Source organism: Chlorocebus sabaeus, chromosome 11 (assembly GCF_047675955.1).
Source record: "Chlorocebus sabaeus isolate Y175 chromosome 11, mChlSab1.0.hap1, whole genome shotgun sequence".
Taxonomy (NCBI): domain Eukaryota; kingdom Metazoa; phylum Chordata; class Mammalia; order Primates; family Cercopithecidae; genus Chlorocebus; species Chlorocebus sabaeus.
In genome coordinates this window covers 51,232,079-51,257,759 of record NC_132914.1, presented here as the reverse complement: position 1 = coordinate 51,257,759, position 25,681 = coordinate 51,232,079, and the positions used below count along the sequence as shown (strand labels likewise).

General features: G+C 40.8%; 1 protein-coding gene and 1 pseudogene across 9 annotated transcripts in view; one reads left to right on the top strand and one right to left on the bottom strand.

Moving 5' to 3' along the window:
• The window catches only part of LOC103238406 (cyclic AMP-dependent transcription factor ATF-7), a 119,255-nt gene that overhangs the window by 3,390 nt on the left and 90,184 nt on the right, over window positions 1-25,681 (top strand). For 8 of the 9 annotated variants that reach the window (XR_005239975.2, XM_008003468.3, XM_008003467.3 and 5 more), the window contains exon 2: window positions 23,539-23,607. Coding sequence is in view for 6 of the 9 variants with exons in the window: in XM_008003468.3 (XP_008001659.1) it covers window positions 23,560-23,607 (48 nt within the window). In the remaining 3 variants the exon portion in view is untranslated. Of the gene's footprint in view, window positions 1-23,538; window positions 23,608-25,681 lie in introns of those variants that run through there. The other variant, XM_073020790.1, reaches the window with a different exon arrangement.
• On the bottom strand, window positions 15,996-18,052 carry LOC103238405 (developmental pluripotency-associated protein 4 pseudogene; annotated as a pseudogene).

Genomic DNA, 25,681 nt, shown 5'->3' with positions numbered 1-25,681 from the left:
GGTCTCGCTATGTTGCCCAGGTTGGAGTGCAAGTGACGTGATCACAGATCATTGTAACTTCAAACTCCTGGGCTAAAGATCTTCTAGTCCTAGCTTCCTGAGTAGCTAGGACTCTTGGCCTCAAGCAGTCCTCCCAGCCTCCAAGTAGCTGAGACCACAGGTGCACGCCACCATGCCTGGCTAATTTTTAAATATTTTGTAGAGATGGGGTCTCCCGACATTGCCCAGCCTCTTCTTGAATTCCTGGGCTCAAGCCATCTCCCCACCTTGGCCTCTAAAAGTGCTGGGATTACAGGAGGCATCTCTTTGGGGGTAAATACCCCAAGTTCTTTAAGCTTTTTTGTTTTTTTTTTTTTTTTTGAGACGGAGTCTCGCACTTTTGCCCTGGCTGGAGTGCAGTGGCACGATCTCGGATCAATGCAAGCTCTGCCTCCTGGGTTCACGTCATTCTCCTGCCTCAGCCTCCCGAGTAACTGGGACTAGCAGGCGCCCGCCACCATGCCTGACTAATTTTTTGTATTTTTAGTAGAGATGGAGTTGCACCCTGTTAGTCAGGATGGTGTCGATATCCTGACCTCGTGATCCGCCCGCCTCAGCCTCCCAAAGTGCTGGGATTATAGGCGTGAGCCACCTCTTGCGGCCAGCTATTTCTATTATTATTATTATTATTATTACTACTATTTATGAGACAGAGTCTTGCTGTGTTTCCCAGGCCACAGAGTGCAGTGGTGCGATCTCAGCTCACTACAACCTCCACCTTCCTGGTTCATGCGATTCTTGTCCCTCAGTCTCCCGAGTAGCTGGGAGTACAGGTGTCCACCATCCTTGCCCAGCTAATTTTTATATTTTAGTAGAGATGGAATTTCACCATTTTGGTGAGGCTGGTCTTGAACTCTTGACCTCAAGTGATCTGCCTACCTCGGCCTCCCAAAGTGCTGGAATTACAGGCATGAGCCACTGAGCCCAGCCCGTACAATTTCTTAAGTGACATTTTTAATGAAAGTTCAGGCTCTGCATCAAGTTAGTTATCTGAGTGGTTTATGGTTCCTTATGTAGGTCTGAACATCTCAGATATAATCTAATAAATACAAACTACGGGGGGAAGCACAACTTCTATTTTATTGCACTCTATTCCTCTAAAAGCCTAAGATCACATTAGTTTGTGTAGTTGATTTTTGTTTTTGTTTTTGTTTTTTGAGACAGAGTCTTGCTCTGTCACCCAGGCTGGAGTACTGCGGCTCAATCTTGTCTCACTGCAACCTCCACCCCCTGGGTTCAGGCGATTCTCCTGCCTCAGCCACTCGAGTAGTTGGGATTACAGGCCTGCACCACCACACCCAACTAATTTTTAAAAATATTTTTAGAAGAGACGGGGTTTCGCCAGGCTGGTCCCGAACTCCTGACCTCAAGTGATCCACCCACCTTGGCCTCCCAAAGTGCTGGGATGACAGGCGTGAACCACCATGCCCGGCCATGTGGTTGATTTTTTAATGTAATTGACAATTTTACATAAGTTTATCCCTGTAATTATCATCTTGTTAATTTGGTTTGTTGTTTTAGCTTGATAATGTCATTTCATCTCTTGACCATTTCTCATATGTTTGTATTATTGATAAATTTGATAAACATGATATGTGTGTTTTTGTTTTCAGTCACTGGTAAACATGTATAAGAATAGAGCAATGCTATACAACATGAGTAGACTATCATTATGTTAACATTAATCTGTTAGCCTTTTGGATAAAATTCAGTTGTGAATCCCACCTGCTGTTTTATATCATCTAACCTTTATTTTCTGTGAAATAGCAAGCGGTATCCTGTTGAAATCCAAATACAGTATATTCTGCCTCTGACATCTCTGAACTCCTAGGCTAGTGACCCTGTCAAAAAAGAAAACGAAGTTGCATATTAGTTGCTGTTTGGGTATCTTATGCTGCTGTTTATAGATCATTGCATAACTTGCCAGTGGTTCATAAGTGATCTGTTTAATAATTCATTTAGAATCTTTCTGAGAAATAATATTTCACCAGTCTACAGTTTCTGTACTCGACCTCTTTTGCCCCACATTTTAAAAAAATATAATTTTCCCATTTCCAAGACTTCTAGTCCTGTTTTTTTTTCATTTTCAGATAATTATAGAAAATTAACCATATTTCTTCATAGTTGCAGGGATTTTTTTGTTGTTATTTCGTTATTGTCTTTTGGTTGTGGTTTTTTTCTTTGGTTTTTTTTGAGACAAAGTCTCGCTCTGTTGCCCAGGCTGGAGTGCAGTGGCACGCTCACTGCAACCTCTGCCACCAGGGTTCAAGCGATTCTCTGGCCTTAGCTTCCCAAGTAGCTGGGATTACAGGCATGTGTTACCACACCTGGCTAATTTTTGTATTTTTTTAGTAGATAGGGAGTTTTCTCCATGTTGGCCAGGCTGGTCTTGAACTCCTGACCTCAAGTGATCCGCCCACCTCGGCCTCCCAAAGTGCTGGGATTACAGACATAAGCCACCGCACTCGACCATGGTTGTATTTTTTGAGACAGGGTCTCACTCTGTTGTCCAGACAGGAGCACAGTGGCACAATCATGGCTCACACTGCAGCCTCAGTCTTCCAGGCTCAAGCAATCCTCCTACCTCAGCCTCCTGAGTAGCTGAGACTAAAGGCTCATGACACTATGCCTGGCTAATTTTATTTTTTGTAGAGGTCTCATCATATTTCCCGGGCTGGTCTCGAACTCCTGGGCTCAAGCAATCCTCCTGCCTTAGCCTCCCAAAGTGCTGAGATTACACGCGTACCTGGCCAGATTTTTTGACATTAAATGAAATTCTGTTTCGGAAACTTTTTTTTCTTTTTCTAGACAGGGTCTCCCTTTGTCTCCCAGGCTGGAGTGCAATGGCGCCATCTTGGCTCACCGCAGTCTCTGCTCCTGGGCTCAAGCGATTCTCCTGCCTCAGCCTCCTGAGTAGCTAGGACTACAGGTGTGCACCACCGTGGCCATCTAATTTTTGTATTTTTTGTAGAGATGGGGTTTCCCATGTTGTCTAAGCTGGTCTTGAATTCCTAAGCTCAGGTGATCTGCCTGCTTTGGGCTCCCAAAGTGCTGGAATTACAGGCGTGGGCCACCACGCCCAGCTTGTTTTGGAAACTTCTTCTTTTTTTTTTTTTTTTTTGACACAGAGTCTCGCTCTGTCTCCCAGGATGCAGTGCAGTGGCGTAATCTCAGCTCACTGCAACCTCTGCCTCCTGGGTTCAAGCAGTTCTCCCTCTCAGCCTCCCAAGTAGCTGGGACTACAGGCACATGCCACCACGCATGGCTAATTTTTGTATTTTCAGTAGAGACGTTTCACCATATTGCAGGCTGGTCTCAAACTCCTGGCCTGAGGTGATGCGCCTGCCTGGGCCTCCTAAAGTGCTGGGATTACAGCGTGAGCCACTGTACCCGTCTTGGAAACGCTTTTAGAAAAAAACTTTATTCCCTGGACATTTTAACTTAGAAATGAAAGAATTAAACTACTCTCTGAAGAACAGTTGTATGTAGCTTCCACATAATATTGACATCTCCAATTTAGACCTAACTTTTCATTTTCTGTTTTTTTCTTTTGGAGACAGAGTCTTGCTGTGTCACCCAGGCTGGAGTGCAGTGGTGCAATCTTGGCTCACTGCAACCTCTGCCTCTCAGGTTCAAGCAATTCTCGTGCCTCAGCCTCCCAAGTAGCTGGGACTACAGGTGCCCACCACCGTGCCCAGCTAACTTTTTGTGTTTTAGTAGAGACGGAGTTTCACCATGTTGCTCAGGGTGGTCTCGAATGCCTGAGCTCAGGCAATCTGCCTCCTTGGGCATCCCAAAGTGCTGGGATTACAGGCGAAAACCATCGCGGCCCTAACTTTTCATTTTCTGTTTGGAATGAAAACCTATACCAACTATAAACACACAGACACACACACATACACACACACACTTGCCATTTATAATTGTAGTTGATTGGCAGGGATGGTCTAAGTTTACCAGGCTATGTGTTGTAGGTGAAGGGTGCTACAAACGAGGTAGAACTTCAGAAGACATCTCTAGGGACTAAAGACTTTACATTGGCAGCCAGCAACTTTTCCTGCTTGTTAATTTTAGACCTGACAGTTGAATTTATGTTTGAGCAATTTTAGCAGATAAATGCATTTTTAAAGTACCTTCCTCTTTTGGCATTTTAGTTTTTACTTTCATTTTTAAAAAATTGCAAATTGTGAATGAATGTGCATATTAAATTAGCATGCTACTAGTCAAGGAACCAAGGAAGTCAAGGAAGCATTTTCTTTTGATACTTTCTCATTCATCTGATAGTATTAGTTATGAATTCTCCTGGAAAGCAGAAGGATGGACTTGATAACCCCTCAAGGTCCTTTTCAGGCCAGACATTCATAAATAGAAGTTAAGATCAAGGAACTTACTCTTGAAGAATCAGGAAGAAAAAGAGACCGTAAAGAAAATAAATTTGAAATGTTTCTATTGACTTGGTGGGAATGGATAAACACAAGTAAGGAACATAAATGACGAAAAATAATATAACTTCTTTGAGCTAAAAACAAAACAAAAATCAACAACAACAAATATTTCGCATTGGGGTCATTTTATATCTTAAAAATATTTTATCATGACATTTTCTCTTCGACATTTCCCTTGTGGACACTTTGTGTTGAAAGAATGTTGGGTTTTGTTCCTGTTAAATCATAATATTTTGTTTCCTTCCTTTCTCTTGTTTGTCCTTTTGTTTAAAAACTTTTCTTTTTTTTTTTTTGGTCTTCTGTATAATGTACTGACTGCCTGTATACAATGAGGCAAGATTCAATTCCATTTTGAAAGTATTTGCTATATCACTTCCTCAGAAATGAAGGATGAGTGTTATAATTCAGGAAAGGTTGTATGAAAAGATAAACTTGTGTAAAAAGATAAGCTTTTAAATTTTTGTAGGCCAACATTTAAGAAAGGTTCCCAACCAAAGCAAAGGTGAGTTAGTATATTAGTCTTTTTTTTTTTTTTAATTTTTTTTTGAGACGTAGTCTTGCTCTGTCACCCAGGCTGGAGTGCAGTGGCACGATCTGGGCTCACTGCAGCCTCCGGCTCCTGATTACAAGCAATTCTTCTGCCTCAGCCTCCCGAGTAGCTGGGATTACAGGTGCCCACCAACATGCCTGTCTAATTTTTGTATTTTTAGTAGAGACGGGGTTTCAACCATGTTGGCCTGGCTGGTCTCGCACCCCTGACCTCAAGTGATCCACCTACCTTGATCTCCCAAAGTGCTGGAATTACAGGTGTGAGCTGCTGTGCCTGGCCTAGTATAGTAGTTTTAAGAAGAACATAATACGTAAACATTGGCTGGGCACAGTGGTTCACACCTATAATCCTAGCACTTTGGGAGGCTTGGGCCCAGGAGTTTGAGACCAGCCTGGGCAACATGACGAAGCCTTGTCTCTACAAAAAATACAAAAATTAGCCGAGCATGGTGACGCACGTCTGTAGCCCCAGCTACTTGGGAGGCTGAACTGGGAGGATTGCTTCAGCCCAGGAAGCAGAGGTTTCAGCCAGCCAAGGTTGCAGCAACTGCACTCCAGCCTGGGCAACAAAGTGGTACCCTGTCTCAAAGAAAGAAAGAATACATAAGTTTACAGTAAAACTCATTACAAACTCTTGACTTCAGGTTGTTAGCTTTTTCTCATCTCTTTTTTTTTTTTTTTTTTTTTTGGAGACGGAGTCTCGCTCTGTTGCCCAGGCTGGAGTGCAGTGGCACAGTCTCGGCTCACTGCAATCTGCCTCCCAGGTTCAAGCAGTTCTCCTGGCTTAGCCTCCTAAGTAGCTGGGATTACAGGCACACACTGCTACTCCTGGCCAATTTTTTTTTGTATTTTATTTTATTTATTTATTTATTTTTGAGATGGAGTCTCGCTCTGTCGCCCAGGCTGGAGTGCAGTGGCCTGATCTCAGCTCACTGCAAGCTCCGCCTTCCGGGTTTACGCCATTCTCCTGCCTCAGCCTCCGGAGTAGCTGGGACTGTAGGCGCTTGCCACCTCGCCCGGCTAGTTTTTTGTTTTTTTGGGTTTTTTTTTGTTTTTTTTTTTAGTAGAGACGAGGTTTCACTGTGTTAGCCAGGATGGTCTCGATCTCCTGACCTCATGATCCACCCGCCTCGGCCTCCCAGAGTGCTGGGATTACAGGCGTGAGCCACCACGCCTGGCCTTTTTTTTTGTATTTTAGTAGAGATGGGGTCTCACTGTGTTGCCCAGGCTGGTCTCAAACTCCTCAACTCAGGCAGTCCGCCCACCTCAGCCTTCTAAAGTGCTGGGATTACAGGCATGAGCCACCGCGCCCGGCCACGCTTTTTCTCATCTGTTGGCAATTTTAATCCTCAGTGTTCCCATAAATTTGAAACTAGAATGTGCATAAAGTTTCTTTTTTTCTGTTCAATACTGCATCTCTCTTTTTTTTTTTTTTTTTTTTTTTTTTGCATCTCTTCTTAATAAATATCGTGAAAGTCTATGAAAGTGTAGGTTGGGTGAGGTGGCCCACACATGTAATCCCAACACTTTGGGAGGCTGAGGCAGGCAGATTGCTTGAGCTTGGAGTTTGAGACCAGCCTAAGCAACACAGGGAGACCCCATCTCTACAAAAAATTTAAAAATTAGCTGGGCTTGGTGGTGCATGCCTTTAGTCCTAGCTACTTGGGAGGCCAAGGCGGGAGGATTACTTGAGCCTGGGAGGCGGAGGTTTCAGTGGGCTGAGATCACGCCACTGCACTCTAGCCTGGGTGACAGAGTGAGACCCTGGCTCAAAAAAACCAAAAACTAAACTAACAGGAGCCAAGATTTAGCTAAAAAAGTCATTTCATGAGCTTGTGGCATGGACATCTGTGGTAACATGTTTTGCCACAGCCCCACCTTCTCACAAAACCCAACTTGCTTCCTTCGAATGGAATTACTTACTGTTTTCTCCTGATCTGATAGATTGCTTCTTTTCGCTGCAGTAGACAGGGAATATTTGTGTGCTAAACCGGTCAATTTTTGGGGGGCCTTAAAAATTACCATGCAGTAAGAAAAAAACATTCTGTCAGATTGAAAAATAGGGCACAACCATTCTTTTTGAAACAGGAATATGTCTGACTCATTATTATTATTATTATTTTTAGAGATGGGTCTGGGCCTGTCACCCAGGCTGGAGTGCAGTGGCGTGATCGTAGCTCACTGGCAGCCTTAAACTCCTGTGCTTAAGTGATCCTCCAGTCCTCCTGCCTCAGCCTCCCAAGTAGCTGGGACTGCAGACACACACTGCCTCGCTTCGATCCAGCCAATCTTTAATTATTTTGCAGAGAAAGGATTTCACTTTCTTGCTGAGGGGTCTAAAACTCCTGGCCTCAAGCGATCCTTCTGCCTCAGCTTCCCAAAATATTGGGATTACTGGTGTGAGCCACCGCTTCCAGCCCCTAACTGTATTATAAAATCAGTATGATTTGTTGAATGTGACATAATTAATTACTGTAAATGATTCATGTTGGTACCAAGTTTCTTGCCAGTAATATTTATTTAAGTTGTATCAAACTTGAATGACACCTTGTTGGTTTTATTTAACATCATATTTGTGGTACCAGCATGACTCCTGTAGCACCATTTTCTTTTTCTTTTTCTTTTTTCTTTTTCTTTTCTTTTGAGACGGAGTCTTGCCCTGTTGCTCAGGCTGGAGTGCAATGGCACGATTTCTGCTTACTACAACCTCTGCCTCCTGGGTTCAAGCGATTCTCCTGCCTCAGCTTCCCAAGTAGCTGAGATTATAGGTGCCTGCCACCACGCCCAGCTAATTTTGTATTTTTAGTAGAGGCAGGGTTTCACCATTCTGGCCAGGCTGGTCTTGAACTCCCGACCTCAGGCAATCTGCCTGCCTTGGCCTCCCAAAGTACTGGGATTATAGGCATGAGCCACCGTGCCCAGCCAGCACCATTTTCTTCAACTTATTTTTTAAAGTTTTGGTTAACAGTAGTTTGCTAATACTTTACACGTACATGTTTGGAACTGGTGAGAGTGAATTGGCGAGCATTGGAATAACCCCAAATAGATCACTGTTGAACATATGTGGACAGACTTAGGAAATAAATATTTTTTCCTGAGAACTTCTAAGTGTCTCAGTGATTGTCGTTATGGGATAGTGCAGCTGTTTCCTACCCAGAACCAAACTTATACTTTAATATTAAAGCCTGTCAGGTTTTTTGTTCTTTGCAGCCTGTTTAAGATTTTAAATTGGTCCTTTAAATTAAAAGATAATTTTAAAAGATCAGTGTTTTGGGTTGATTACTTTTGGCTTATTGTTTTGAGGATCATACTTTGTCTGAAAATGAGCAGGAAAAAAACAGAATTTTTTGTTTAGTTTTTGTTCAGCATCCTATCAGTTTCCAGGAGTTTTTTAACTTCTAAAATGCACAGTGAGGCCAAACATAGATAAATATAATGTTCTCCAGTTATTTCTAACTTTGCTTCCTTTGCTTCCTGCTGTCACTTTAGCAAGTTGTTGCTTCTTTGTTTTTGCTTTATTAACCTTTCTGGGGATAGCTCAAAATAGTCCTGGAATCCTCTGAAAGCCTAGAGAGCCTTAAAAGAAACTTCAGGTAGTTGCCTGTATAAAGCTGCTTCCAGATAGGTTCTAAGCTTTGGCTATGTGTTGCCTAACATGATTCAGCCTAATTCTCACTCTCATCTGTCTTCAGTCATTTGCTGCAAAACTATTTGGTCTATTTAAGCTGGCTCCTTTCTTTGAAGCCAGTTTCTGCATGTCTGAGCTTGAAATCCAGAAATTAATTTCAGCCTTCTGATTGATCAATCTAGGGCCCTCTACTGCTTGTGTATTTCTTAAAGCAGTGGATCTCAAACTTTTTGGTCTCAGAATTCACCCCATAATACTCTTAAAAATCACTGAGGGCCAGGCCTAGTGGCTCACACCTGTAATTCCAGCACTTTGGGGGGTTGAGGTGGGGGTGGAGGGATTGCCTGAGTCCAGGAGTTTGAGACTAGCCTAGGTAATATAGTGAGACCTCGTCTCTACAGAAATTTAAAAAATTACCCGAGTTTGTTGGTGCACTCCTGTAGTCCCAGCTACTCAGGAGGCTTAGGTAGGAGGATCATTTGAGCCAAGGAAACAGAGGTTGCAGTGAGCTGAGATTGTGCCACTGCACTCCAGCTTGGGCAACAGAGTGAGACCCTGTCTCAAAAAAAAAATAATAAAGTAAAATTATTGAGGACTCCAAAGAGTATTTGTTTATCTGGGTTATATCTGTTGATACTTAACATGTTAGCAATTATGAGATAAGTTTTTAAAATATTTATTAATTTACTTTAAAATAAGAACAAACCCGTTACATGTTAACATAAATATATAGTTTAAAAAGAATTTGGGGGAAGGACTTCAGATCTCTTTAATGTCTGGCTAAATAGAACATAGCTGGATTCTCATATCTGCTTCTGCATTCAATCTGTTAAGATATGTCGTTTTGGTTTAAGTATATGAAGAAAACGATGTAATGGGAAAAGAAAGGTTTATTTTCAGGTAATAGTATATAGTCTTCTTTGATACTACGCAAAATCTGGAAAGTGATAGTTTCATAAAGGTTAGCTGTGGTATAGAATTTGAAACCACATCTGTGAACTTTTTAGTACTGCTATGTTAAAATGCATTGGCTCAGGATAAACAGCTGTCATTGGGAAATATTTAAAAAATGCATTGGCCTCACTTGCCTTTTTTTTTTTTTTTTTTTTTTTTGAGACAGAGTCTCACTGTGTCACCCAGGCTGGAATGCAGTGCTGTGATACTGGCTCAGTGCAACGTCTGCCTCCCAGGTTCAAGCGATTTTTGTGCCTCAGCCTCCCGAGTAGCAGGGACTACAGGCGGACACCACCACACCCTACTAATTTTTGTGTTTTTAGTAGAGACAGGGTTTCACAATGATGGCTAAGCTGGTCTTCAACTCCTGGCTGCAGGTGATCTGCCCACCTCAGCCTCCCAAAGTGCTGGGATTACAGGCGAGAGCTACTGCACCCGGCCAGCCACCTCACCCAGCCTAACTTGCTCTTTAAATAGATCTTTTACTCACAAATGATTTTAACCTTCATGAACCCCCTGCAAGAACTGTAGGGATCCCTGGAGCCCACTTTGAGAACAGTGGTCTTACAGCACCAACCTTGAAAAACTCAGCTGTTGGGCACGGTGGCTCACTCCTGTAATCTCAGCACTTTGGGAGGCTAAGGTGGGTGGATCATGAGGTCAGGAGATCAAAACCATTCTGGCCAATATGGTGAAACCCCGTCTCTACCAAAAATACAAAAATTAGCCAGGTGTGATGGCACATGCCTGTAGTCCCAGCTACTCAGGAGGCTGAGGCAGGAGAATCGCTTGAACCCAGGAGGCAGAAGTTGCAGTGAGACGAGATCAAGCCACTGCACTCCAGCTTGGTGACAGCAAAAGACTCCGTCTTAAAAAAAAAAAAAAAAAAAAAAAAAAGAGAGAAAAAGAAAAATGCAGCTGCTGGGCACAGTGGCTCATGCCTGTAATTTCAGCACTTTAGGAGGCCAAGGCAGGAGGATCACTTGCGGTCAGGAGTTCAAGACCAGCCTGGCCACTATGGTGAAACCCTGTCTCTACTCAAAATACAAAAATTAACTGGGTGTGGTGGTGCGTGCCTGTAGCCCCAGGTCCTTGGGAGGCTGAGGTAGGAGAGTTGCTGGAACCCAGGAGGTGGAGGTTGCAGTGAGCTGAGATGGTGCCACCTTACTCCAGCCTGGGTGACAGAGCGAGACTCCTTCTCAAAAAAAAAAAAAGAAAAGAAAAAGAAGTGCAGCTGTTTTCCTATAATTTGCACATATCACAACATATTCTTTCCAATTTTTTTCAACCATTGAAAAATGTAAAAACCGGCTGGACGTGGTGGCTCATGTCTGTAATACCAGCACTTTAGGAGGCTGAGGCGGGCAGATCACTTGAGGCCAGGAGTTTGAGACCAGCCTGGCCAACACAGTGAAAACCTGTCTCTACTAAAAATTGAAAAAATTAGCTGGACGTGGTGGCACATGCCTGTACTCCCAGCTACTCGGGAGACTGAGGAATGAGAATTGCTTGAACCCGGGAGGCAGAGGTTGCAGTGAACCAAGATCACGTTACTACACTCTAGCCTGGGCAACAGAGTGAGACTCTGTCTCAAAAAGAAAAGAAAAGAAAAATTTAAAAACTATTCTTAGTTTGTGGGCCATATAAAAATAGGTGATAGGCTAGATTTGGCCCATGAGTTGAAGTTTGCTAACCTTTCATATATGCTATCACGGGATTAAGAATTTTTTTGTTTGTTTGGAGATGGAATCTTGCTCTGTCACCAGGCTGGGTGCAGTGGCATGATCTCGGCTCACTGCAACCTCTAACTCCCTGGTTTGAGCGATTCTCCTGCCTCAGCCTCCTGAGCACATGCCACCATGCCCAGCTAATTTTTGTATTTTTAGTAGAGACGGGGTTTCGCCATGTTGGCCAGGAGGGTCTCGATCTCCCGACCTCATAATCCACCCTCCTTGGCCTCCCAAAGTGCTGGGATTACAGATGTGAGCCACCACACCCAGCCTGGATTATGAATTTTAAAATAATTATAATAAAACATGCTTAATGTTAAAAATGTGAATATTAGCTGGGCACAATGGCCCACCCCTGTAATCCCAAAACCTTGGGAGGCCAAGGCGGGAGGATCACTTGAGCCCAGGAGTTTTGAGACCAGCCTGGGCTACATGGCGAGACCCATTGTCTCTACAAAAAAACAAAAAAAAGACCTGGGCATGGTAGTGTGCACCTGTAGTCCCAGCTACTCAAGAGGCTGAGGCAGGAGGATCACTTGAGCCCAGGAGGTCAAGGCTGCAGTGAACTGTGATCATGCCACTGTACTCCAGTCTGGGTGACCGCAAGGCCTTTTCTCAAAACAAACAAAAAAAAACCCACCAAAAAAACCAAACTATGAACATCACTTAATTTTCCTAAATAAAATGATACCCCAGAACATGTAACCCCTCAAATTCATATTTCAGGACATTTATTTATATAATAAGCATATATAACATGTTTATATATAATAAGCAGATATAATAGTACCTGTTGTGCTCTGAAGTGTTGGTAAAACATGATTCAGTTCTAACTAGTTGTAGGGTTTATAAAAAGATGTGGTGTCCACTCTTGTATCTTTTTTTTTTTTTTTTTTTTTTTTTTTTTTTTGAGACAGAGTCTCACTCTATTGCCCAGGCTGGAGTGCAGTGGTGCGATCTCAGCTCACTACAACCTCCGCCTTCGGGGTTCAAGTGATTCTCCCACCTCACCCTCACAAGTAGCTGTGATTACAGGTGCCTGCCATGACACCTGGCTAATTTTTGTATTTTTAGTAGAGATAGGGTTTCACCATGTTAATCAGGCTGGTCTCCACCTTCTCACCTGAAGTAATCCACCTGCCTCGTCGTCCCAAAGTGCTAGGATTACAGGTGTGAGCCACTGCACCCAGTCCATTTTTGTATCTTGTTTGGAATGTATGAGAACATCTAACTAGGATCAGACCTACCTTAACCCGTTGCCTTTTTTTGCCTATATATATTTTTTGTAACTCTCTGCCTCAGTTTTCCAGTCTATTAGCAAGTGCTTTACAAAACACCGATATAAAACAATAAGGCTAAAGTCCAGGTGCGGTGGCTCCCGCCTATAATACCAGCACTTTGGGAGGCCGAGGTGGGCAGATCATTTGAGGTCAGGAGTTCGAAACCAGCTTGGCTAACATGGTGAAACCCCATCTCTACTAAAAGTACAAAAATTAGCCGGGCATGGTGGCGCATGCCTATAGTCCCAGCTACTCAGGAGGCTGAGGCATGAGAATCTGTTGAACCCAGGAGGCAAAGGTTGCAGTGAGCCGAGATTACACCACTGCACTCCAGCCTGCGCAACAGAGCAAGACCCTGTCTAAAAAAAAAAAAAAAAAGCGTAAGATTTAAAACAATAAGGCTAATTAGTTTAAGATTATAGTGGTACATATATGCTTTCAGCGTATCCTTTTGGGACATTTGATTTAGTAATAAGATAATATATGCTAAACTATTATGCTAAATACTTCAATGGAAAATTAGTCCAGAATTTATGAGCTTTTTTTTTTTTTTTTTTTTTTTTTTTTTTTTTTTTTTGGAGACAGAGTCCCAGGCTGGAGTGCTGTGCTGTGATCATAGCTCACTACAACCTGAACTCCTGGGCTCAAGGGATCCTCTCATCTCGGTCTCCTGAGCTCCCGAGTAGCTGGGACTACCGGCACACACCACTGTGGGTTGGGTGGCTAATTTTTTTTTTTTTAAGAAACAGGGTCTCGTGGCTGGGCGCAGTGGCTCATGTCTATAATCCCAGCACTTTGGGAGGCTGAGGCGGGCAGATTACCTGAGGTCGGGAGTTCAAGACCAGCCTGACCAACATGGAGAGACCCCATTTCTACTAAAAATACAAAATTAGCCACTCGTGGTGGCGCATGCCTGTAATCCCAGCTACTTGGGAGGCTGAGGCAGGAGAATTGCTTGAACCTGGGAGGCAGAGGTTGTGGTGAGCTGAGAACACGCCATTGTACTCCAGCCTGGGCAACAAGAACGAAACTCTGTCTCAAAAAAAAAAAAAAAAAAAAGAAAGAAAGGAAAGGAAAAAAAAGAAAAAGAAAAGAAACAGGCTCTTGCTTTGTTGCCTAGACTGGTCTTCAACTCCTGACCTCAAGCTGTCCTCTGACCTCAGCCTCCCAAAGTGTTGGGATTACAGGTGTGAGCCATGGCACCTGGCCTATGAACAGAAATTTTAATACCTAAATAATCTACTGCCTAGTAAAACTTGAGTAGTCTACTTTGTTTTCTGGGGTTCCCATAACCTGCATTATAGTTCATGTGTTAACTGGAATCTTAAGTCAGTTTGCTAGATGTAATGGAAATCAGAGCAGCACTGAGTATCCTATGGAGAATATAAAATGTTGAGACTGCTGTGGCGAAGAACTTGTATTTGTACTCTTTGCTTAATGGCAGCTAAATTATCTTACAGTCTGAAACGTGGTAACTGAAGTTGTGTGTTTAGAAGAGAGCTGTTTGCATATAATTTCTTTTTATTATCATAAAGAAATGGAGCCCATAGAGCTCTGTTTGGGTACCTTTCTAAGTTTTTCAGCTTGTTTATACTGAGTTGAAAGGTATTCAGTACCTGCTAAACTTGGTTTCAGCTCTATATTCCCTTTGTGATGCATGGTTGGGGCAATTTCTAATTGTCTGGTATAAGCATAATTGTTAGGGAACATTCATGGGATTGTGAAAATGGGTCCTGGAAGGTAACAAAAGGAGGAGCTATTTTGAATTGCCTGTTTTACCTTGTGTGTTGATAAACCAGTTTCCACCGTGTTTGTTTCTATATGAAATGGTTTGTAATTTTAGAATTTTTTAATGGCCCTTTTTGAACTTAATTTGTCACTTGGTTCTGTTGCTTTGTAGTTAGAAAATGAGTAGTTTTGTATAATTTTTAAATATACTGTTTAGTGCTTTAGAATAGTCAGACAGATATGGACTTTTTTTTTTTTTTTAAGAAAAAAAGTCTTATTATTTGTTACACTGAACAATTCTGACCACCAATAACCAATGCGGTCCAGGAGAGAAGAACATCTTGCTTCCCAACAAACTTTCCTCCCTTGCTTTAACATTTTTGAGGATCCTTTCCCAAACCTGTTCCATCTGTATTATGATGGTTACAAATTTTCCAACTCTGCCACTCCTTCCAGTGCATTATTTTTAGTATCTTCATTAAAGGGGCAAAATAAAATAAAATAATAAAGATTCCGTACTTGTAATAATAAAACAATGTTGGAAACTGTCATTAAATCAGGACAAGTGAAAAACAGATCTGTTCCCAGTCCTCACAGGACTATAAATTTAGGAAGTACACAAAAAAATTAGAAATTAAGTACACTCAATAGGATACATTAAAAATGTACAGTTTTGGTATGTCAATCATACCTAAGTAGTTTTAAAAACAAATGATCCAACCCATACCGCCAGCTAATAAAGAACAAACAAATGAGTCACACAAAAGAAAAATCACACACATTTTGGTTTACTCCTACTTTTGAGTTAAGAACACTAACAATAAAATTTGCATGTAACGAATATGATTCCCTAAATACAACAGATGAATTATTTTATATACATATCTTACTTTTATTTATGGAGAATCGGTTAATAAACACATTTTAAGTTCAATATATTATATATTTATGAGTGGGAAGCAGCCTTAGACATTTTAAACACCAGAAATATACGAAACAATTATAAGTGAAATAATACAGACAAAGTCCCTTGTGTTTTGATCCTGGAGTCAAACCATAGAAATCTCAGGTTATTAAGAGAACTTTGAAAAATATTGTTTCGAATATTAAAAATCGTGTGTTTGAGGGAGGGAGAGAATTAACAGCCTTTCTTTGCCTTAAAATACTCTACGTTTTATGAAATTGCAATTGGAATGAAGCAGCTCCTAAAGTAGTCAGTGTTCAGAGGAAGAGAAAATTGAGCACAAGAGCCAACTACCGTTTTACTCAACTCCTTCACAATGCTCAGCTGAAGGACTTCTCACTTAAAAGACCTGTTGAAGGTCAGGCACAGTGGCTTATGCCCATAATCCCAGCATTTTGGGAGGCCAAGGCGGGTAGATCACTTGAGTCCAGGAGTGTGAGACCATCCTGGCCAACATGGGGAAACCCCGTCTCTACTAAAAAATACAAAAAACTAGCCGGGCGAGGTGGCAGGCGCCTGTAGTCCCAGTTACTCAGGAGGCTGAGGCAGGAGAATGGTGTGAACCCGGGAGGCGGAGCTTGCTGTGAGCTGAGATCCGGCCACTGCACTCCAGCCTGGGTGACAGAGCGAGACTCCGTCTCAAAAAAAAAAAAAAAAAAAAGCTGGGTGTGGTAACAGGTGCCTGTAATCCCAGCTACTCGGGAGGCTGAAGCAGGAGAATCACTTGAAATCAGGAGGCGGAGATTGCCCTGAACTGAGATTGCACAAGTGCACTCCGGCCTGGGCAACAGAGTGAGACACTGTCTCAGAAGACAAAACAAAAAAGAGCTGCTGCTGAAGTCATGTCTATTTTAGAAAAGTAGTATGAATGAGTTTTTCTACATATTAACTACAATTTATGGTAATTTGCGAAACGTTTTTCTGTTTTTAAATCTGAGAGTCTCTATCTCCACTCACAAAGCAACAGGCACTACTAGGGCTCTTAGGCTAACATCTGCCACCCCACCAGTCAGCATGGCCCATAAACAGGTGTGCAGAGGACCAGAGTTCACCTGTCAGCAGCCCCACGGAATCCGACTCTCCAGACTTTCTGCCATTAATTACCATAGATGTGGCCTTTTTCCTGATATTCTATTCCCATTGGAGGCTTTTTATTAAGACCTTGTTACACAGGCCTCTTGTGGAGATTCCACTGCCTCTGGCATCCTCGCCCTGGCCGAAATTCTCGCCCAGGAGGCCAGCAAAGCCTCTGGGGCAGAAGTTGTCACCACAACGGTATTAACTCCCTCAAGGAGAGCAGTGGAATCTTCCAGGGCAGGCGGCCCCTCCGCAGGGGGAAGGGCCACTTCAGGAGGATGATGTGTCTCAGAACTTTGCAGAGACGTTTCCCCTTTTGCCACCTTTAATTTTTTTTGCAATGATTTCCAGATTTTGGCCTCTTTTGCTGTGCTAGGAAAATCCTTTTGATTTGGGTAGGCAAAGGCACACAGACGCTTATATGCATCCAATTTCTGGCCTTTGGAGCTCAGCTTCAGTTGTTGGCACCAGGCCCACAGAATGTCCCAGTGAATCAGATTAACAGGTGGCAGTTTAGAGGGTAATGGACGGATTTGGTATCTTCTTCTGAAGTCTGGGGTTGTCAGTGTACTCTGCCTTCTTCTTAGGACAGAGCACTTTATTGCCTTTGACAGACATTTTTCTTTGGTTCCCTTTGCTGATGTTCCTCCTTGCCTTTTGCCTTCTCCATACTTGTAGAAGAAGCCGGACCTCTTTTTTTAAACTCAGACTTCTTTCTTTTTTTATTTTGAGACGGGTTCTTGTTCTGTCGCCAGGCTGGAGTGCAGTGGCGCAATCTCGGCTCACTGCAACCTCCGCCTCCTGGGTTCAATGATTCTCCTGCCTCAGCCTCCTGGGTAGCTGGGACTGCAGGCGTGCAGCACCACACCCAGCTAATTTTTTTGTAATTTTAGTAGAGGCAGGGTTTCACCATGTTGGCCAGGATGGTCTCAATCTCTTGACCTCGTGATACACCCACCTAGGCCTCCCAAACTGCTGGGATTACAGGAGTGAGCCACTGCACCCCACCAACTCAGACTTTTTTCAATCATGCCTATCTGCATTCTTTTTTCTTATTAGGTTACATTATAATTTTTTGACTTATTAAGACCAATCTGTGATTACTGTAGAGACTTCGAAAAATACTAAAAGTACAAAGAAGAAAATAGAATCACCTAGGATACCATTATCCAGAGATAACCATTATTAACATTTTGATGTTAATTCCCTTATCTTTTCTATGCTTATTATTTTATTTACTTTTTTATAGATTTACAATTACGGTGCATGTACAATTTTATATTGATTTTTTTCCTGTTTAACATACAACATTTTCTCATATTTTTAGTTTTCAAAATGTTATTCTTTATAACTTAAATATAGTTTATTATAAGACAGTACCTTAATTTATATTTATCCATTCTTATTTAATTTAATTCCTATTCTTTTTTGGTGGTAAAGATTACTGTGGTTAAACACTCAGTGCAAAAATGGTCCACATATCTGGTTTTATCTTTAGAGAGTCTGAAAGAAAATGAACTGTTCAAAGGATATAAAACATTTTAAGACATTTAATGTAAATATTGCCAAATTGACTTCCAGAAAGATCATCAAAATATGTACTGCCAAAAGTACTATATAAAAGTGCCAGGCCAGGCACAGTGGCTCATGTGTGTAATCCCAGCACTTTGGGAGACCGAGGCAGGCAGATCACTTGAGGTCAGGAGTTGGAGACCAGCCTGATGAACATGGAGAAACCCCGTCTCTACTAAAAATACAAAATTAGCCAGGTGTGGTGGTGCATGCCTGTAATCTCAGCTACTCGGGAGGCTGAGGTAGGAGAATCGCTTGAATCCGGGAGGCGAAGGTTGCAGTGAGCCGAGATCGTGCCATTGCACTCACTCTAGCCTGGGCAACAAGAGCGAAACTCCATCTCAAAAAAAAAAAAAAAAAAAAAAAAAGGTGCTCTTTCTGCTGCATACTCTATTGGCATTATCTTGTACTTGAACATGTATCTTAATAGCTCTAGGTGAGGTTTTCAAGGTTTGATTGGGGTTAACTTGACAAATTTCTCCCTTCTTTCCATTTTTAGCACTGTAACCAAAAACTACAGAGCTTCATGTTATTTGGGTGATAAAAGCATAGACTTGGTTGACTGTGGTCATAAAAAGTGCCTTAGACACAAGATAGTCATAAATATGGATTTAAAATATGTGTAGCCTTAAATACATAAATACCTGCATAGCAAATATTTTGTGGATCCAGCAGCTTTCTGCAGAAACCTGAAGTTAAGTGCGAACTTAAATATAGACTTTACATATTTATTAAATATTAAATCAATAAATATTTATTGAATATCTACTGTGTTGTAAGAAGAAAGGCTTCCTGAAGTTTTAACCTAAATCTCTAAATTCTACCCCATTCCCCTTTTGATTACAGATAATGCAGCCATTCCCTTTTTAGTCAGAAAACCAAAATAGCCCTCATCAGTCACTAACACATCACCTTTTCATTTTCCTTTAATAGCAGTTATCTGCTGTTAATCTAAAATTATTTTGCTTACTTTCTTATTACTTGCTTCTTCCTTTTAGAATATAAGTAAGCTCTGTGAGGGCAGAAATCATGTCTGTTTCATTTGCTCTTGAATTACTTGGGTCTAGGACATATGGCACTGTGCATAGGCACTGAGTAAAATACTTGGTGAATTAATGAATTTTAAAACTCACTAAATGTGTATAATCCAAAAAGCAAATTATGGTTATTAATTTCAAACTTCTTCCTTGTTAAATCTTTTTTTTTTTTTTCGAGACAGAGTTTCACTCTTGTTACCCAGGCTAGAGTGCAATGGTACAATCTCGGCTCACTGCAAACTGTGCTTCCCAGGTTCAAGCGATTCTCCTGCCTCAGCCTCCCAAGTAGCTGGAATTACAGGCCTGCGCCATCATGCCTGGCTAATTTTTGTATTTTTAGTAGAGACAGGGTTTCACCATGTTGGTCAGGCTGGTCTCAAACTCCTGACCTTGCGTGATCCGCCTGCCTTGGCCTCCCAAAGTGCTGGGATTACAGGCATGAACCACTGTGCCTGGCTCCTTGTTAAATCTTTTACTAAGACTGTTAACTCCTCTTTTTTATAATCTGGAGTTGCTAGCAAAATAATTTGATAAATGACCATATACAGTAGCATCTAAATGATATGTATACTGATCAACCTCTGACTGATTGAACTTGTAAATTAAGCCATCATTCTTAATGATGATGATTTCTTTCATGACAGATGAGTAAAAAATTATTTTTGTGTTAAGGCCTATTGTCTTTTTGTTTTTATATCCACTTTGCCTAGCACTTGATCGTTCCTTATTAGTGGTTTCTGAATGAATGAATGATAGCTAGTCTTAACATCTAAATTTTTATGACGCTGATACTTACAGTACATTATCCTTCTAATTTTTTTGTACCTAGCAGTGTCTGCTTTTTGTCATTAGGAATCTGACAACAGGCCCCTGGATGTGTTTGTGTGGCTTTTATTCCTTGCTTAGAGTTGGGCCATCTTATTACCAACAATTTCTCTAGTTGGTTACTAGAGAAATGATCACAATACACCGTGTCTGCATTCTTTTTTCTTATTAAATTATATTGTAATGGTAATATCACACCAGGTTTAGAGAATTTACTTTGTAGTCCTCAGTGACAGACTCCATACTTAGTTGATTAAAATATATAGATATAGACATATATCTAGATATACATAAATCTGTTTTCTTGCACAATGACCATTTTAGGATCTACCTCTGTCTCTAACAAAACTAACATAGATTTTATGAAATTATCTCAGTTATTAAAAATCATTCTCTAAACCTTGGGTTTTCTTCAGTTCTCTCCCAGCATTTACATAACTTTCTCTTTTGAGTAAATATTAATTTTTTTAATCATTTAAAAAATTCTGGTGACTGAGTACCTGAGCCTTTTCTGCAGATGTTGGCATCTAGGACAGTTTTTTAATGCTTTTTTGTCTTCCCTGTTCTAAGATCTTTGCTGAAAGCAGCCCACTTCCCCTTGTCAGTGCTTCTTAGTGTGTGTATCCCTCTTCTGTCATTTATTGTTTAGTTCTATAAAATGCTTATGTTTCATCCTGAAGAATAGATTGGGAAGGAGATGACACACTGTGAGTGCCATGCCCAGACACATGATCTGCTTGTCAAGCAGAATAGTTATAAATGAGCTGTGAGTTAAATTCTAGTGAGTGGCAGTATTATTTTTCAAGATTTCACTTTATGTCTCAGTCTGTTTATGCTAGAGAAATGTGTTGCTTTTTGTTTTTGAGATGGCATCAGTGAGACCTCACTGATAATTAAAGATTTGTTTTAAGTGTTAGATTGAAGTCAGCAAAATGACATTCTTTATGTGTAGCAATTGATGCAGCAGACTAGGAGTGAAGGAGAAATTTTTTTTAAAAAAAGATGTTAGCTGGATTTTTTTTTTAAATGGGGAGACAGATCATTCTTATTTTTGTTAAATACTTAAATTTTTCAAATCACTGTACAGTGAAAAAATTTTTAAACAAGAATAATGGAAACGACAAGAGGCAAGAGATTGAGGGAATGATTTAAGAATAATTGTAGGTGTTTAAGAAGAGAGGCTTCTTCCTCTCATTGTGATCTTCCTTTGGTGAAAATGGTAAAACAAAGGCCAGCAAATTTAGAAGGAAGCAGGAAATCCTAGTTAGTGGCCGTCAATTGAATATTTAAGAACAATGAAAATACTTCTGTTAGATTTTAATGCTTTTTTCCCCCCAATTTTTTTGTTTTTGCTTTTTTTCTTTCAGAAAGTAATGATTTTTCATCTCTCTTTTTTAGTAAGTGTGCCACCAAATAAAATTGGTAAGCCATATATTGTGATGTGATTGTGCAAAGCCGAGTTACATTTTGAATTTTGTGGTATGAGGGAAGCCATTCCAGAATTTATTTCACCACTTCCTATGCTAATACTGTCCCACTTCTCAGCCAGAACTCTTTCCCTCCTCTAAATAGGTAGAAAAATGAGAAAATTTAGCATCAAATAACAGAACCAAGATAAAAGTAAGGAATCCTGCCTGATCCTTGTGTTATGTCTACTCTAGCCCTTGTAGTTTACTTCCTGGTTGAAAATATATTAGAGGACCTTGTTGAAATAAAATTCTCGTTTTGTGATTATATTAGGGAAGCAAATTCTGGGACATTCAGTGAAATTATCTCTAGCACAGGAGTTACGAATTTTTTCGGAAATGAATTGCTTTCTAGACGTGCTCTGAGTTTTCAGCCTTAATGGCCCTGGTCATTGCATTTATTTACTTTTGTTTACTCATATTTTGTACCATGTTGTAGTTCCCGAAAGTGCTAAAAAAATCATCAGTATTTAAAACAAACCAACCAACCAGAAAAGCCCCCTCATCCTGGGGCTGTGTGAAGAAGAATGAAGCTCTCATTTCCCAGTACCCAATCATCAGCTTGAGCTGGCCTCGCCTAGGAACAGAATTTATTGAAGCAATTTATCCTGGCTAAATGTGATATAAATCTGTGTACATGTATGTATGTACAGGCTCTGTTCCATTACAGCAGTGCTGTAGCATCAGTTTTCTTCCTAGTTAGACCATGTTTCTATCACACTGAAAGATGACCAAGAAACCCCTTCTATTTTATGGGGCACCCCACAATTTTAAGCACTGATTAGTTGTGGAATTACTGATTGGACACTAGAAATACTGGTTTCTAACCCCAGAGTGAGTCCTAAGAGAGTAGGAGAGATGTTACCTAGCTACCCTCTGCGTTTTAAGCATGGTTTTCCGATTACCAGATTCAGTCTAGCACATTAACATTTTATTTCAATGCGAGCCTGACAGATTGTCCTAACATTTCAGTTTATTTCCAAGATAAAAATTTGAAATTTGGTTACAGTTCTGAAGTTATTTGCAGGCGTATTCAAATTGTAGTTCCTCTCTCATCTTCCCTTGTTCATATTCTTTTGTATACCTTTCTCTTTTATGGAAGGATGTTTGAAAATATCCTTTAGGAGTTTATAAGACTACTTTTACCCCCCACTTCATTTTTCTCTTCCACCTTCCAAAATGCTGTTTATCTTTTAGGAATTGTTTTTACTATGATTTGCATTTCTAATCTTTATCCATCTCCACTTCTATTTTTATTCCTAGTTGGAATATGAGAAATTTCTCCCACACATTCAGATTGGAATTACTGTTCTTCAACAAAGAATTTCAATAAACACTTTGAGAGTTTAGCTTCAATAATTTAAAAACCAGTATAAACCCTGTTAAAGTCTTCAGAGGAATAGAAGGGATAGATGGTGATGCCTTTTAGTGCCATTTCTTTTATCCCCTGCAGCAGCACACATCTGTTGGCTGCAACAGAGCAGCCCAAGAACACTGGTCGAGAGCAGCACAAACAGCCAGAACATATTCTCCCAGTAAACCCCCAAAGAGTCGACATTTGTTTTATTGCTGCTTTTAAAAACCTAGCCGTAAATAGAATCAGAGGGGGGAAGGGCATCGATATTTCTCCATTTGCCACAGACGATTGGTGGGGGGAGGAGGCTCCCAGTTTTTATTTTTATTTTTTTATTAATGAAAACCATTTCCCATGTAGCCCAATAGGATGGGTGCTTTGTTTTCTTTGGCAATAATATGGGATAAACAGCCCTTGCCAACAGTCTCGTAGTTTATACACCAGGGAGCCAGATTATGGCCCTGTAAAATGGAGCACCCCTCCTATAATCCCTTAATTAATTAAATGACAAATTTTGGTCTTCTCTAGTTCAGAAATATGGCTTCCGCATCGAGCGTTCAGTGAATTTATTGACATAAGGAATTGCACTAGTTGTAATTCAGCAGGTTGGAGGAGTGTGTTATATACTGTAGTAGAAAGAGGGAAAATCTAGCAAAGGTTTGAAACTTCTTGACTATTTAGATCTCAATCTTTCTAATTAAAAGTTTCAATTGAGACACAGTAGATCATATGCCACCTGTCTAATGGGTCTCCCCAAAGTAGCCTGTGTTTACAACTTTGATAGATGCATTTGTGGAACACCTGTTTCTGGGGTTGATATTTTTGAAGCACTTTTTTTTTTTGCTCCAGCATATTTAACATAACTTTTTCCCCCACCTCCCCCTCCTCAGCTCCGCTTTGCTATATGAAATATGGGAGACGACAGACCGTTTGTGTGCAATGCCCCGGGCTGTGGACAGGTACGTTTACAATATACTTTATTGTGAATGTCTCGTTGTGAATCAAAGTGGCTGTTTTATCACTAAGGCAAAGAGTTTAAAGCCGGTATTTTACGTGATCACTGGAGGTAATCAGATCAGAGGATTTGCAGTGTGTAAATCCAAGTTATGAGGAAGTGTAGGCACTCTACCGTAATGAAATCTGCCTTGCTCTCTTCCATATTGTTATTCTACTGGTGTTTGTTTCCCACCACACAGTGTGGAAGAAGACATGTTGCTCTCTCCTCTTTTCTAAAGCTGTCCATCTAAATCCAAAGCAGGTTTAGAAATGTTTTCTCTTCACGCCGGGCGCGGTGGCTCACGCCTGTAATCCCAGCACTTTGGGAGGCCGAGATGGGCAGATCACCTGAGGTCAGGAGTTTGAGACCAGCCTGACCAAAACCCCGTCTCTGCTAAAAATACAAAATTAGCTGAGTGTGATGGTGCATGCCTGTAATCCCAGCCACTCAGGAGGCTGAGGCAGGAGAATGGCTTGAGCCCGAGAGGCGGAGGTTCCGGTGAGCTGAAATTGTGCCACTGCACTCCAGCCTGGGTGGCAAGAGTGAAACTCAAAAAAAAAAAAAAAAAAAAAGAAATGTTTTCTCTTCAACCTGCATGGATATAAAAGTCTGTTTAACATATTTGGAGAGGCAGCTGATAATGTACCCACTCATTGTGAACTCCAATTTGCCAGAATCTATTTGGATTTTTTCAAATAAGGAAAAAAAAAAACGTTTCTTTTGACTGTTGATCCAGAAAATCATTGTTAGCAGCTACGGCAGATATCTATCTAGAAAAGATAAATCCAATATAGAAACTTGAGATCTCACAGCATTATATAAACATTTTCTCTGTCTAATGCCATAAATGCATTGTTCTGTATGTCAGCTCTCACGTAATTATATTCATGTGTATATTGTATGTTATTTTTCATATGCTTTTTAAATAAAGTATTTTTGTTGAAATTGCCTTTTTTTTCATTTTGCATCTTCTTAACTCTTCTTCCTAGACCTTCCCCTATTGCCATGTTCTACAAAGTATGAAGAAAGGAATACAAAGGAAGTTTTATTTGCCTTCATTAATTCGCTTTATAGAACTCAAAGGGTTGAGTTTCTGTTCACTTAGGAATATGTCATGTGACTGTCCACTGACACTGGTGGTATGTGAGATTACGGAGTAATTATATTAAACATTGTAAATATGGACAAAAAGAAGAGCTTAACTTCAGAGATTCCTATGAATTTGAGAGGTAGATAAAATGGGGGTGGTGACAAGGAATGAAGAGAAGGAAGATTCCAAATTCCAGTAAATGCTAAAATTTTCAAAAAAGACCAACAAAGGCATCGTATTCTGCAGTATTTGGCATCCTAGGGTGTATTTCCTTTCATGTCGAAGTTTTCAACTTTATTATTTACTACATGTTTCCCCATGTGATTTCTTTAATATATATATCCATTTATATATGGATGTATATAAATATTTGAAGTAAAAGCCAGTTGGGAAAATAGAATACATTTGTTTCACTTTTCAGACAGCTTTATTGAAATACATTTCTAAAAATGATCTCTCCTAGGCTGGTATGGCTCATTCCTGTAATCCCAGCACTTTCAGAGTCCAAGGCAGGGTGATCGTTTCAGCTCAGGAGTTTGAGACCAGACCAGACCCTGTCTCTACAAAAAAAAAAAAAAAAATTAAAAATTAGCCAGGCATGGTGGCACACGCCTGTAATCCCAACTACTTGGGAGGCTGGTGCAGGAGGATCACTTGAGTCCAGGTGTTTGAGGCTACAGTGGGCTATGATCATGCCACCGCACTCCAGCCTGGGCAGCAGAGTGAGACACTGTCTCAAAATAAAAAAATGATCTCTCCAAACTTTTACATGTGAATTAGATAATACTATTTACTATGATGCTTATGACCGATACCTCAACCCCTTTTTTTTTTTTTTTTTTTTTTTTTGAGACGGAGTCTCGCTCTGTCACCCAGGCTAGAGTGCAGTGGTGTGATCTCGGCTTACTGCAAGCTCCGCCTCCCGGGTTCACGCCATTCTCCTGCC